This window comes from Eptesicus fuscus, chromosome 5 (assembly GCF_027574615.1).
Source record: "Eptesicus fuscus isolate TK198812 chromosome 5, DD_ASM_mEF_20220401, whole genome shotgun sequence".
Lineage (NCBI taxonomy): Eukaryota > Metazoa > Chordata > Mammalia > Chiroptera > Vespertilionidae > Eptesicus > Eptesicus fuscus.
The window spans coordinates 34,709,133-34,725,060 of NC_072477.1; the positions used below are offsets into that span (position 1 = coordinate 34,709,133).

At 40.5% G+C, this 15,928-nt stretch overlaps 1 protein-coding gene across 3 annotated transcripts in view; it reads right to left on the minus strand.

The window, feature by feature from the left end:
• Positions 1-15,928, minus strand: part of KIAA0586 (KIAA0586 ortholog) — a 108,081-nt gene that overhangs the window by 18,089 nt on the left and 74,064 nt on the right. For all 3 annotated transcript variants that reach the window (XM_054716020.1, XM_054716021.1, XM_054716022.1), the window contains 2 exons: positions 13,301-13,452; positions 6,118-6,226 (listed from right to left, as the gene is read on the minus strand). In XM_054716020.1, coding sequence (XP_054571995.1) covers positions 6,118-6,226; positions 13,301-13,452 — 261 coding nt within the window. The remainder of the gene's footprint in view (positions 1-6,117; positions 6,227-13,300; positions 13,453-15,928) is intronic.

Sequence of the window (15,928 nt, forward strand, 5' to 3'; positions counted from 1 at the left end):
TTTTAACGTAGGCAGAAGGGCATGAAAGGCGATAATCACAAGTTTCTTGGAACTACATTTCTACCTAATAATTTTTTTTTTTTTTACTTCATTACGTAGGACAGTATTACTGCAACTATATTTATAAGAAAAAAGTGCCAGGGTTCTCCACAGCCTTACTGAGTGAGGCTCATCACATGACAAAGTTACTCTCCATATGAGTTGACAAGTATAACAAAGATTAACAAGTAGGTTTTAAGGTAAATATTGACCGTAATATTTCACTTAAAGACTTGTAAATATGTATTCCACAACAGAGTAATTTGTTTTACTATTTTAAAAAAAGGTAAACAGCATCCTAGCTTAAAATAATTCACAGGTGATTGAATTTCTTCCACTGGAAACCCTAGCACACTTTGGGCCTCTGCATTTACCACGAACGTAAAAATTCACCCAAGAACCCTTCAATTGGTAATCACCATTCTTAGGTGGTGCCTAAGGAGCCCATCAGAGAAACTCTGAAAATAAAAGCATTTTCATGCACACACACTATCTGAACCTATTTTATAATTAAATACATTTAATCCTGTTTCGTTTTGCCCTTTTATAATAATAAAAAATAATAATTAGGTTTGTTAAAAGAGAAGACATATATCTGTGAAATGGTGAAAATGATTATAGTCCATGAACACATGCTTCCCAATTTGCATTTGCTGCACTGTCCACATTATTCTCAGACTCTTCCACCCTAGAAACTGAAGCCAAACACTGACATCTCTCTCACTGCATTAGATCTCCCACCCCTTGCAAGGTAATTGTGAAGTAACCCAGAGAAGCAGAAATGGAGTAATCACTTGTTGTGTAGGTTGATACCCTCATAAGCATTTTCAGCCACAGGTATTTTCCCTCTGCACTCGGTTGCACATGCACACTCACACACACTTTTTTAAAGTCTAAATTAATTTGTGGCAACAGTGCTGAATAACTGAGCATTTTAACTGTAATGATCAAATCCAAAAAATCAGTTTCTGCTATTGTAATCTAATTACCATGTAAAAAGCAGAAAAAGAAAAAATTTTTAAAGTGTTATTAAAGTCTTATATAAGAAGAATTAAGAATAAATAACATCACTTATCAATGAATCAATTCTGTTATAAGTTTTTTCAACACATGAAATCAACTCCCTTACAAAATGATTAAGAAAAGTAGTTTATCTTGGATTTATTAGTAAATTATTTCTTATACTCTGAGTTAACTCATGAAAAATATAGAGTTGTATCATTCCAATTATTAGGCATATTGATAATTATTCATGCACTTCTTCAGAAATTGCCCATTTCTACTTTTAAGGGGTGTTTATATATACTGTATATATAAAGATACTAACCTAATGGAGTACCATAAATTTTATAAGGAAAAAAAAAAACAAGAAACTGCATTTAACAAGTTTTTACCTCAAAAGTTGACCCTGATATAATTTCAGAGAAGACAAGGGCCAGATCATGCAGATCCTTTCAGGTCATTGTGAAGAGTCTGGACTTTATTCTGGTACAAAACAAAGTCTTTGGAGGGTTTTGAACAAGGAGTCACGTGATCTGATTCATATTTTTAAAATATTACTCTTGCTCTAGGTGGATAATAGACAATAGGAGATCAAAAATGAATATAGGAAGACCAGTTGAGAAACTTCTCAGGATACTATTTAGGTTTAATGATACTATGCTTAAAAAATTAACTGAAAAAAAAAAAATTAACTGCACAACCACAGCAGGTAGAAAACTTAGTTTGATATCAAGTCACTGAAACAAAGCTTGGCCAGTTTTATTCGAATACTGAAAACCAGAGTATCGAGCAACAGTTTCTAATAACTTCTCTGGACACTGAGACCAGCAAAGAGCAGGGAGGTTACATAACCTCCATGAGCCTCTGTTTTCTCGTCTGTATAATAAAACAACAATAATAAAAACATCTTTACATAAAAGTTTGCTGTGAAAATGAAAGCTATGATATGAGAGAGGTTCCTTGTCAGCTGTAAAGCATTTGACAAATGTAAGGTTTCACCAATGTGGGTTGTTCAGGGGGAAGAAACAGATCTATCACACTTGGCAGTGATTGCGTTCTGTCCTAGTGTAACTCTATGAAAGATGTATTTGAGTAGAGCATGATCAAACTAGTAAAGAGCTTGGAAAAATGACACAAAACAAGGAAAAGATCATCAGCTTTGCACACAGGTAGTAGGGGCTTGAATCCCAAATTTTCAAACTTCCAGAAACTTCTCTCTTTAAAAATGGGAATACAACTACCTCTATGGCATGGTATTGTAAGAAATAAATGAGATAATAACACAGAGTGCCTAGCAAGGTTTCAGTAAATAGACACTATTGCTAAGATTATGACTGTGTTCCGGGCACAAAAATACTGGGGGTGGGGTTAAAGATGAATAAGTCATTTTTTTTTTTTAATTGGAAGCTCAGTAAGGACTTAGAGCTGAATTTTGAAGACTAAGAAGTTGGTAGACATGGGATAAGAAGGAAACTCCAGGTGGGAAGACAACATGCAAAGGCATTGAGACTTAGAAGTATAGTGTGTGGAGAGGGCTCAATTAATATTTATTGAACTGAACTGGGTTGATTACACATTAGTATATTGAATGTGCCAATAAGGATAAGTTTTGAACTGTTCATTCTTTTCTGAAATCGAAAAATTTATTTTTAAAACAACAGTGTTTCTATCAAGTACTTTAGAGTTATTAGCACATACACTATCTTCTTTTTCTTTGTTTCTAGTTAATAATAATTTATAAAGCATAAATGTTCCAGACTTTTAGCTTGAATGGAATGTATTCTTAAGTAAACACCTAAATATGCAACTTATATTTCATTGAAGATAAGTTTTATAAAAATACTAGAGGCCTGGTGCACGAGATTCGTGCACTTGGGGGGGGGAGGGCGGTGGGGAGGTTCCCTCACCCCAGCCTGCACCCTCTCGCAGTCCAGGACCCCTCAGAGATCGGGCCTAAGCCGGGAGTCAGACATCCCTCTTGCAGTCCGGGGCTCTCGCAGTCCAGGACCCCCTCGCTCCTTACCACCTGCCTACAGCAGAGGCAGGAGAGGCCCCCGCCACCACCGCTGCGCTCACCAGCCGTGAGCCCGGCTTCTGGCTGAGCAACGCTCCCCGTGTGGGAGCGCACTGACCACCAGTTGAGCACCTGCATTGAGCATCTGTCCCCTGGTGGTCAGTGCACTTCATAGCAACTGACAGTTCCGCCGTTCGGTCGATTTGCATATTAGCCTTTTATTATATAGGACAAGCAGCCCGGCGCAAGAAATTCCTGCACAGGTAGGGTCCCTAGGCCTGGCCTGCGATCAGGGCCAATCTTCTCTGGCTGCCGGCAGCTGGCCCTGCTCCTGCCACACCATCGCCGGTCGCCCGGGTGATCAGGGCCCCGCCGCCACCCGCATCAGCCGCCACCCACCCCCAGTTCCTGGTTCCCCATCGGGCAATCGGAGCCTGCCGGCCGGGTGGAGGAACCAATAGGTTGGCCATTCTCACCCGCTCGCCAGCCCTGCCCCCCGCCGCCACCAGTCTCCCTCTGTGTATGGGCCGATCGGGGCCCTGGTGCTGCCTGCGTCTGCCACCACCCACCCCCGGTTCCCCATTTCTCATCAGGCAATCAAGGCCTGCAGGCTGGAGGCAGCTCCTGCATTAAGCATCTGCCCCCTGGTGGTTAGTGTGCATCATAGCCAACCGGTGGTTCTGCTGTCCAGTCGATTTGCATATTATGCTTTTATGTATGTAAATTGTTCATTCAAAGTGAAATACATACTTCTCCATGAAACAGCCATAATTTGGGGTCCATGTATTCTTAGAAGCATTTAACTGCCAGACAAGATGTGGGTTTAATTCCCTTGTAATAAGGTGAATTTCCTTCATTATCTTCAAGGCCTCTGTATGAGATAGGATTGAATCCCTTCAAGGTCACCCAAAGGCCTGAGGACCCTAAAGCAAGCATGTCAAACTCAAAGGCTAACACGGGCCAGACAAGCAAGGTTTAAGTTTATGTGGGCTGCAAAAAAACAAAAGCTTCAATTTTCATAGAAACGTAGGTTTATTTCAAAAATATAGTATATAAAAAAAAGACCAAGAGCAATTATAAAATTAATGTTTTCTTCCTGACATTTGGCATCTCTTCTCTGCTACTATCTTTCCTACTTCGGGGGAAGTCTTGTTCGCAGTGATTACTTTCAAAACTGACCCAAAGTGAATGTCAGTAATTCTGGATCTGACAGGAGACTTATTTCCTTTCATAACTGTAAATAACTGCTCACACTGTTATACTAGTTGGGCCGCAAAAATATTTGTTGTGGGTCACATGTGGCCCGCGGGCTACGAGTTTGACATGCTTGCCCTAAAGGATTATTTTTCCACTCTGACTCTCCTGTTCTCTGGAACATTAGGCAATGTCTCAGAGTTTCATCAAACAAAAAATAAATTTAAAAAATTTTATGGAAATAAAGTCATAACTGACTGTATTTGCCAAGGCAATTATATTCATTCAAAAAATATTCAGGATGGAGCTATGTATCAATTATAAAGTGAAACACTTGGCTTCTATTTAAAATGCTCACTGGGTATTTGTCTTAGTCAAAGCTGACATAGGTCTGCTCTCCTAACTTCTGTATTAGATGAAAAATTAAATTTAAAAATTTACACATATTAAGTCCATTGTTTTAAACTCTTTCTAAATAAAACTTCTTCCTACTAGTAACACCTTGGTTTCTCTTATTCTTCTTATGATTTTTATTGACTTACTGAATGTTACCTGGACATTATTTAATGAAATTGTTCTAAGTCAACAAAAAAATTTACTATTGCCATCTTGTGGTCAGACATTCATATCTATGAAACAAAAGACAAGGTCACTTCCCTAAAGAGAGATATTTACAAACAAAGGTATTTTCCTATCAGCTGAGAAAAATGATCATTTTATTACACATAACATCCCCAAGGTGATAAAATTCATTTGTAATTTTAAGAAATTATAATTTTTAAAAACGAAATTAAATGTCAAGTCATTGGCCATGAATAGTAACAGTACTCAGTAGGAGGATATCAAGTCAGTCCTGATATTATGTTAGGAACATTCATTTGCTCTATATACTGACATGATTAATTTTTAAATACCATGAGAAAGGTTTTATAGGCAATTTTTCATAGGAGTCTAAAATACATTATTACCACTATCATACTATGGTTAGGTTAAAAAGTAGTCGGGAGGGTAAAGTTCTGACAAGTTGGAGCAAGAGAGGAACAGAAAATAAACAAAAAAGTAAAAATCTAAACCTCATATAGCATGATCTTAATAAATATCTCGGTGCCTCCTAATTTAAGTCCTCCCCAAATGCCAAATGCATAGTTATATTTACAATTATATTGTCACTCAATAAATGAGATTACAAAACACAATTGTAAAAACAAAGAAAAACATTCCACTGCTTAAAGTATTCCTAATACTTCTTCCTGGATTGTGAATAGAAAGTTTTAATCATTAGAAATCTTAAGTTCTACTGCCAAATTTCAGAATTTAGGTTATATAAAATTTAAATGCCTAAGAAGCAAGAAGGCACACGAATGGCTAACAGCCTTACAGAAACATAAAGACAACATCAAAATACCATGATACAGGTTATAGAATTAATGTTTAACCACACAATTTTGATAATCAAACAACAGTACAGAAAAGTTCATCCATATAATAGCATTTAACATGAGAATCCTGTTTTTTAAGTTGTATTTGATCAGCATCCACACACATCACTAAGTTGCCTTTACAAAGCACCTTAATAGCCATACCCCTGTCTTCATCAATTGTACAAGAATCAAAAGGTAACATTAAAGGGAAAAAACTACCAGAGAGTTTTTTTAAATCTATTAGAGATAGAGTTTATTGGTAAAAAGAACTAACAAATATACCATCAAATATGATGCCAGATTCTTTATCCCAATGGACTGAAAAAGCAAATAAAAAGAAAACCTAGAGATAAGATGTATATAAAAGTAAAGAATTCTCATTATATATCTGTTCAATATCAGGGTAAGTATCAAACTATTATATTATTACAAGAAAACGAATCTTACCTTGTTGCTCTGAAAGTGAAATATCAGATTTACTTCTCACACGTATTATACGAGTTTGTGCTGGCTTGTGTTCAACTTGCTTAACATCTTGGTCTTGCTTTTGTTGGTACTAAAGAATTTAAGACATGAAGTCACAGTAATATTTTTAAAGTTACTTTAAAATAATTTGAGCAATTAAATTTTGTAGGAGTTTATTACGTAAAATTTGAATATTATACATGCCTTCTAATTGCCAAATGTTACTAAAGAAAAAAATAATGCAAATAAATTTTTAAAAAAGATTTGGATAATATATATATACAGATTTCAAATATTCAAATAATTTGTCTATTTCTAATAGGAAATTCAGAGCTACTTAGAAATAAAACTATTTCAGATACATATACATGATGGATTTAGACAGGATAAGAGCTTAATCTGGAGAGCTGTAAACTCTCCCAAATAAAATTTGCATGCTGCGCTGAAAATTTCAAAGAGCTTTAATATATAGTAATATCACTTAATTCTCACAGGTGCAAGAGGTACTGTTGTTATCCTCCTTTACCATTCAAGAAATATATGTTCCACAATAAACCCCACCATCTCTCCTCCTTACCTATATCCAAACCAAATTTGAAATTTACAGCAGTCATAAATCCCTTCACAATCACACATCACTAATTGTTGATGACTTGAGCCATTTTCTTTCTTCCCTCTCCTAGTTTCTGAGCCTAATTTTAAATGAGTCCCTGAAAACTATCAGATATACTTTGACAGGAACTCAGAAAGATATCTCTAGATTCTTATCAACAAATACAAGCAGAGAAGAATCTGAAACACCTGTCCACATGGACTCAAATGTAACCACCCCAGCTCTGGCAGGCACCCATTTACCTTCAAATAAAAGTAACTTTAGACTTGCAGTAGTAACAAGCTTTAACTTGGTCTTCTACGCTTAGAGCCATTAGTCATGTAGGTATCTGCCTTGAAGGAAATATACATATAATGTGTGCTTCCCTGGGTACTCTGACTGTCTCTGGCAGCTTCAGCTTAGAACATCCCTAATTGGCTCCCGTCCTTAACCACAGTGACTAAGAGCTGAGTATAGTGGAGCTAAAATGCTTTGTGTTCAAACCTGGCTGTAAGTTTGAGCTTCGGCCTTGGGCAAGTTATTAACCCCTCATACCTCAATTTCCTCATTCATAAAATGGGGATGATAATAACTATCTCATTAGGTTGTTATAAGGATTAAATATGTAAAAACTTAGAACAGCATCCAGCAGAATAAGCACTGTAAGTGTGCTGTTATTACTAGCCATACCTCTCTGTTAAATCTCACAAATGAATTATTGAGGCCCATTCTGGTAACATTCCAGAGTTTTATTTTAAAATAGGCCAACAATTAAGGGAAATCAATCATTCTTTTATTTTTTTAAATAGTTTTGTTGATGTATAATTGATAAGACAATGATCTTCACATATTTAAAGTATACAACTTGCTAAGTGTTGGCATATATGTATACCCATGAAACCATCACCACAATCAAGATAAGGTAATGAACATATCCATTAATCTCAGAGGTTTTCTGATACGTTTTGCATTTCCTACCATTACTATTGATTAGTTAGCGTTTTCTAGAATTTTAAATAAATGAAATCAGAGTATACACATTTGGAAAGAGGGTCTGGTTTCTTTCCCTCAACATAACTTCTGTGAGAATCATCCATTCTAGTGTATGTTTCAGTAGTTCATTGCTTTTTATTGCTGAGAAGTATTCCATTGAATAGATTATACCCAATTTGTACAATCACCAATTGATTCACGTTTGTTTTGTTTCCAGTTTGGAGCTACTACAAGTAAAGTTGCTATGACCATTCATGTACAAGTCTTTGTGTAGTCATATGTTTTAGATGCTCTTGGGTAAATACCTAGGAGTGAAATGCCTGGGTCATATGGTAGGTGTATGTTTCACTTTTTTTAAGCAATTGCCACTGTTTTCTAAAGTGGTTGAATAATATCATATTCCCAACCACCACTGTATAAGAGTTCAATTGTTCCACATCCTTGCCAACATTTGGCATGTCAGTCTTTTTAATTTTAGATATTCTACTGGGTGTGTAATAGTATTTGTGAGACCAACATATTGAATGGAAGAAGATATTCACCAATGATACATTTGATAAGAGGTTAATATCCTAAATTTAGAAAGACTATTTTGGGTACAGGACCCAAATAGGCATGGTCAACAGACATATGAAAAAATGTTCAACATCACTAATCATCAGAGAGATGCAAATTAAAACCACAATAAGCCCTCACCAGTTTGGTTCAGTGGATAGAGCACTGGCCTGCGGACTGAAGGGTCCTGGGTTCGATTCAGGTCAAGGGCACATACCTTGGTTGCAAGCTTGATCACTGGCCCTGGTTGTGGTGCATGTGGGAGGCAACCAATTGATATGTATCTCACATAAATGTTTTCTCTCTGTCTCTCCCCCTCCCTTCCATTCTCTCTAAAACATCAATGGAAAAATATCCTCAGGTAAAGATTAACAACAACAAAAACACACAATGCAATGAGATATCATCTCACACCTGCCAGAATGGCTCTCATCAATAAATCAAACAAGTGTGGTGACAATGTCGAGAAAAGGGAACCCTCATGCACTGTTGGTGGGAATGTAGACTGGTGCAGCCACTGTGGAAAACAGTATGGAGTTTCCTCAAAAATTAAAAATGGAACTGCCTTATGACCCAGCAATCCCACTTCTGGGAATATATATGAAGAAACCCAAAAAACTAATTCAAAAGAATATATGCATTCCATTTGATCCAGTGATCTCACTTCTGGGAATATATCCTAAAAACCACAAAACACCAATCAGAAAGAATATATGCACTCATATGTTCATAGCAGCGTTATTTACAATAGCTAAGATTTGGAAACAGCCCAAGTGCCCATCAGTAGATGAATAGATAAAAAACTGTGGAACATTTATACAATGGAATACTATGAAGCAGTAAAAAAAAAAAAAAAAAGAGGGATCTCTTACCCTTTGGGTCAGCATGGATGGACCTGGAGACTATTATTATGCTAAGTGAAATAAGCCAATCTGAGAAAGACAAATATCACAGGATCTAACTTATTTATGGAATCTAACAAACAAAATGAATTGACCAACAAAATAAGACCCAAAGCATGGAAGAATGGAACAGACTGACATACTTAGGTGTGGGGATTGGCGGGATGAGAACAGATAAATCAAAGAACTTATATACTTACTAGAGGCCCAGTGCACAAAATTTGTGCACAGGGTGGGGTCGTCCCTCAGCCTGGCCTGCACCCTCTCCAATCCAGGACCCCTCAGTGCAGTTGGACATCCCTCTCGCAATCCAGGACCGCTGGCTCCTAACTACTCACCTGCCTGCTGGCCTAATCCCCCTAACTGCCGTCCCCTGCCAGCCTGATCGCCCTAACTGCCCTCCCCTGCCGGCCTGATCCCAAACTGCTCTCCCCTGCTGGCCTGATCCCCCTAACTGCCCTCCCCTGCCAGCCTGATCGCCCTAACTGCCCTCCCCTGCCGGCCTGATCCCAAACTGCTCTCCCCTGCTGGCCTGATCCCCCTAAATGCTCTCCCCTGCCAGCCTGATTGCCTCTAACTGCCTCTGCCTCGGCCCCGCCACCATGGCTTTATCCAGGACGACGACCAGAAGGTCGTCTGGAAGATGTCCAGTCTAATTAGCATATTACCCTTTTATTAGTATAGATATTAGTATAGATATGCATAGCCCACGGACACAGGCAATAGGGGGTAAAGACCTGACAGGGGGTAGAAGCTGGGAGGAGGGGATTAAGGGGGGTGGGGAGTGGGAGACATCTGTAATACTATCAACAATAAATATATTTTTAAAAAGAATATATGCATCCTCATGTTCACTGGAGTGTTATTTTAAATAGTCAAGATTTGGAGGCAACCCATCAACTGACAAGTAGATAAAACAATTGTGGTATCCAATGAAATATTATTTGGACACAAAAAAAGAATGAAATCTTACAATTTGCGATATTATGGATGGACCTAGAGGGTATTATGCTAAGTGAAGTAAGTCAAAGAAAGACAAATACCTTGTGATTTCATTTAGATGTGGAATCTAAAGAGCAGAATAAACAAATAAACAAAATAAAAACAGACTCATAGATACAGAGAACAAACTGATGGTTACCAGAGGACAAGGGAGTTGGGGGAGTGGGTGAAAAAAAGGGATTTAAAAGTACAAACTGGTAGTTCCAAATAGCCACAGGAATATAAAGTACAACCAAGGGAATAGTCAATAACATTGAAATAATTAGGTATGGTGCCCGGTGGGTACTGGAAATATCAGGGGAACACTTTGTAAAGTATATGATTGTCTAACCACCATGCTATATACCTAAAACTACTACAAAATAATACTGAATGTTAATTGTAATTGAAAAATAAAATTTAAATTAAATAATAGTATTTCTTTGTGGTGTTAGCATTTTCCTAATGATTAATAATACTGAGATTCTTTTTACGTGCTTACTTGCCATCAGTATATCTTCTTTGGGTAAGATATCTTTCCAAATACTTGATCTACTTTTTAATTGGATTGTTTCCTCCCTCCTTCCCTCTCTTTCTCCCTTCCTTCCTTCCATTATCCTCACCTGAGAATATGTTTTATTGATATATACACTGAGTGGCTAGACTATTATGATCTCTGAACGCATAATAATTTGGCCACTCAGTGTGTGTGTGTGTGTGTGTGTGTGTGTGTGTGTGTGTGTGTACATACACACATATACATACATATATATATACTAGAGGCCCGGTGCACGAAATTCGTGCATGGAGGGGGTGTTGTCCCTCAGCCCAGCCTGCACCCTCTCCAATCTGGGACCCCTCGAGGGATGTCCGACTGCCTGTTTAGGCCCGATCCTGGATCGGGCCTAAACGGGCAGTCGGACATCCCTCTCACAATCCAGGACTGCTGGCTCCCAACTGCTTGCCTGCCTGCCTTCCTGATTGCCTCTAACCACTTCTGCCTGCCAGCCTGATCACCCCCTAACCACTCCGCTGCCAGCCTGTTTGCCCCCAACTTCCCTCCTCTGCCAGCCTGGTCATCCCTAACTGCCCTCTCCTGCAGGGTTGATCACCTCTAACTGCCCTCCCTTGCAGGCCTGGTCCCTCTCAACTGCCCTCCCTTGCAGGCCTAGTCCTTCTCAACTGCCCTCCCTTGCAGGCTGGGTGCCTCCCAACTGCCCTCTCCTGCTGGCCATCTTGTGGTGGCCATCTTGTGTCCACATGGGGGCAGGATCTTTGACCACATGGGGGCAGCTATATTGTGTGTTGCAGTGATGATCATTCTGCATATTACTCTTTTATTAGATAGAATAGAGGCCTGGTACAGGGGTTGGGGCCAGCTGGTTTGCCCTGAAGGGTGTCCCTGATCAGGGTGGGGTTCCCTTGGGGCGTGGGGTGGCCTGAGTGAGGGGCCTGTGGTGGTTTGCAGGCCAGCCACGCCCCCTGGCAACCCAAGCAGAGGCCCTGGTATCTGGAATTTATTTTCCTTCTACAATTGAAACTTTGTAGCCTGGAGCGGAGCCAAGCCCGGGGCTCCCTCCGCAGCTGGCAGCCATTTCTGTTGGGGTTATAATTGAAACTTTGTAGCCTTAAGCAGGTGAGCCTGGCCAGGGTGTGCAGAAAGCTTTGCTTCCCCTGTTGCCGGGGACAACCCTGGCCTGCTCTCTCAAGCTCCGTTCTGCCGCCATTTCTGTTTGAATTTGTTTACCTTCTATAATTAAAACTTTGTAGCTTGAGTGGAGGCTTAGGCCTGGCAAGGGCAGACAGAAAGCTTGGCTTCCTCTGTTACCTAGGAAACCTTGCTCTCTGTGGCTGTAGCCATCTTGGTTGGGTTAATTTGCATACTCGCTCTGATTGGGTGGTGGGCGTGGCTTGTGGGTGTGTCGGAGGTATGGTCAATTTGCATATTTGTATATTATTAGGTAGGATATACATACATATATACGTGTGTGTGTGTGTGTGTGTGTGTGTGTGTGTGTGTGTGTTAGAGGCCCGGTGCATGAATTCGTGCATGCGTGGGGTCCGGCCAGCCTGGCCAGGGGGAGGGGACATGGGGGGGTTGGCCGACCTGCCTGCTGGTCAAACTCCTGGTCGAGGGGACAATTTGCATATTAGCCTTTTATTATATAGGATATATACTGAGTGGCCAGATTATTATGCATTCAGAGATCATAATAATCTGGCCACTCAGTGTATATGTATATATTTGTGTGAGTTAATCCTCACCCAAGGATATTTTTTCCATTGATTTTTAGGGAGAGTGGAAAGGAGAGAGGGAGGGGAAGAGAGAGAGGGGGGAGAGGGGGAAAGAGAGAGGGAAAGAGAGAGAAAGAGAAAGAGAGAGAGAAATAGATCAACATCAATGTGGGCATATGAGAAACATATATTGGTTGCCTCCTATATGCACCCCGACCGAGATAAAACCTGCAACCTAGGTATGTGCCCTGACAAGGAGTTGAACCTACAACCCTTTGATATACAGGATGAGCTCCAACCAGATGAGCCACCCAGCCAGGGCAGACTGTTTTCTTAATATTGAATTATGTTCCTCACATATTCTGGATATAAGCCTTTTATAAGATAAGTGATTGGCAAGTATTTTTTCCCAGTCTATGGATGGTCTATTCATTCTCTTAACAGTGTGTCTTGACAAACTGAAAGTTCTTATTTTTGATAAGATCAATTTATTAATTTTTACTTTCATGGATAATGTTTCTGGTGCCATCTTTGCCTAACCCAAGGTCAAAACTATTTTTATTTTATAGAGAAGTTATTAACAAATATTTATTCATTATTAATTAGTTTTTCTGATCTTCATCACAGGTTGTTAATACTGAACCCTACATAGTGGTGTTACATAAACAATCTTTACTTTACATATTTTTGGCTTTCACCCTCAACATCATACCATGCTACACAACACCACGCAATGAATACTTATTAAGTAAATTAACCCACAATGAGATATCCATTGCTATCACACAGATATAAAACTATACTTAATAACTTGAGCATTTTGTTCCTCTTGGAGAGTAATTATCCTATTTTTTTCAGTGTAACTATTTTCACTTTAAATAAAATACAAGTGCTACTGATTGGATACCTGAGGAAAATCTCCAGCTGCTGATAATTTGACATAATTTTCTTGTGCTGTTGGACGTGCTGTGGGAAGAGCAAGAAGAGTATCTGGCTGCAACCCCAATTCTTTCAAACTCATTGGACCATGACTAGCACATGCATCTTCAAAACCACCACCTGTTATCAAATATGTAAACAAAAAGTTAAAATAAATTGTTTAATTTATCTTGGACACAGAATAAATAATTGGCTAAAATTATCAATATTTCTTACCTGCAGAATTAGAAGTAGCAACCAAACACTTGGTACCAAGCTTTTGTTGCAATTAAAACCAAAGCTCATAGAGAATACAAAAAGTGCCTCTGTTCAAACAAATCTATGGAATATTCTAAGGTTCCAATCAACAAGTTGCTCATGCAGTCTAACCCAAACCCTAACACTTCAGCCTACCTTTCTATCAGAAAAAGTCAATACAATATTTTCTATCTAAAATATAGCCCTTGAAGTAAGGGGCAATTTCTTGACTAGAAATTGCTTAGCTCTGTTCTGTAAATATTTTCCTTCAAATGATCGAGTTCCTCTTTTCCTTATCCAAATGGCATCTCAATCAAATCAATAAAAAGAAGATAATAAGAGCCCTAGCCAGTTTGCTCAGTGGATAGTGTCGGCCTGCAGACCAAAGGGTCCCAGGTTCGATTCTGGTCAAAGGCACATACCTTGGTTGCAGGCTCCTCCCTGGCCCAATCCCTGCTTGGGACTTGTGTAGGAGGCAACCAATCGATGTGTTTCTCTCACATCGATGTTTCTCTCTGTCTTTCCCTCTCTCTTCCACTCTCTCTAAAAAAATCAATGGAAAAATATCCTCAGGTAAGGATTAACAAAACAAAACACAGAAGACAATAAGAGCAATAAAAGATATTATTTATCTAGTATCACTGTACAGTTATATTACACTTAACTAGTGGCCCGGTGTACAAAATTCATGCACTCGGGGGAGCGGGCCTGAGCCATCAGACATCCTTAGCCCTGTTGCGGAGGCGGGAGAGGCTCCTGCCACAGCCGCTGCACTTGCCAGTCATGAGCCCGGCTTCTGGCTGAGCGGCACTCCCCTGTGGGAGTGCACTGACCACCAGGGGAAAGCTCCTGCATTGAGCGTCTGCCCCCTGGTGGTCAGTGCTCATCATAGCAACTGGTTGTTCGGTCAATTGGTTGATTTGCATATTAGCCTTTTACTATATAGGATACTCTAAGCACTATCATATACACTATCTCATTTAACCCTTTGCACTAGCTTGCTTTTTTCTCGATTCCTTTATTCTAATGCTAACCGTGTCGAGTCACACTCGACATCCGAGTGCAAAAGGTTAATTTGAATCTCAAAATTATTAAGTCAGGTAGGCAGTTCAAATAATATTATAACCATCTTACACTGACAGTAAAGCTAAGGCTCAGGAAAGTCAACTGTCCAAAACTCAGAGAGCTAGTAAAAGGTTAAAAGAAATTAAAATTCCTATCTTCCAACTCCTAGTCACTATTCTTTATTTCACATTTTTGCTAAAATATTTCTAAGAAAAATCTGGCTTTTCCTTAATAATGGCCACCTTTTAAATACAGCACAGTATAATCTATTTCATTTTAATCAATTGAAATACAGAGTGAGGCAAAAATCTATATATATATAAAACCCTAATATGCAAATAGACCGAACGGCGGAACAACCGAACAACCGAACTGGTCACAATAACATGTGCTGACCACCAGGGAGTGTGCGTGGAACATGGCGGGTGTCAGCAGTAGGCGGCAGAGCGTGGAACATGGCGGGCAATGGCCGTGGCGGGATGATGGAGCAGGTGAGCGGGGGCACCAGACCAAGGCGGGGCGCCGGTCACTGTCACCGGTCACAGTCACCAGAGCGAAACCTCTGGTGGTTACTGAAAATTCTTTGCTCCCACACACTGTGGTCCAGCCCAGTGCTCATACCCGCTGCCGGCGCCCACCCCACTCACACCGGCTGCCGGCGCCGGAGCCACCACTCACACCTGATGCTGGTGCCCGGTGCCAGTCCCAATCGCTCCTCAGGGCTTCTCCACCTCCCCCGGCTCCTGAGGGGCAATTGGACCAGCAGCCACCTCTCGCACCCCCTGCTGGCACTCAGCACTGGGGCCTGATTGCTCGGCGCCATCAGCGGGTATAAGCAGCAGCTGCCGGCCCTGATCGCCCCTGAGAGCTTCTCCACCTGCCCCTGCTCCTGAGGGGCGCTTGGGGCAGCAGCTGCTGCTCATACCCGCTGACAGCGCTGGCCCTACTCACACCCGGTTCTGGTGCCAGCCCCAATTGCTCCACACCTTCAGCGGGTGCAAACAGGGCCAGCGCCGTCAGCGCGTGGGAGCGGCGACGGCGGGAGCAGGGCTGCCAGCAAAGTGGGGAGGCAAGGGCCACAGCGGGAGGGGCCTGGCAGGGGCATGGAGGATGGGCCGAGACCACCCCTGTGCCCACAGCAGCCTCGCAGCCCACAGTTCCTTTCAAGGTGCATGAATTCATGCACTGGGCCCCTCTTAGGATTATAATTGTGAATAAATGAAACAGAATTTACTCTTGTGTTATTTATTAGTTATTGTATTATTTTCCATACAAATAACTGTAAACCTGCTTT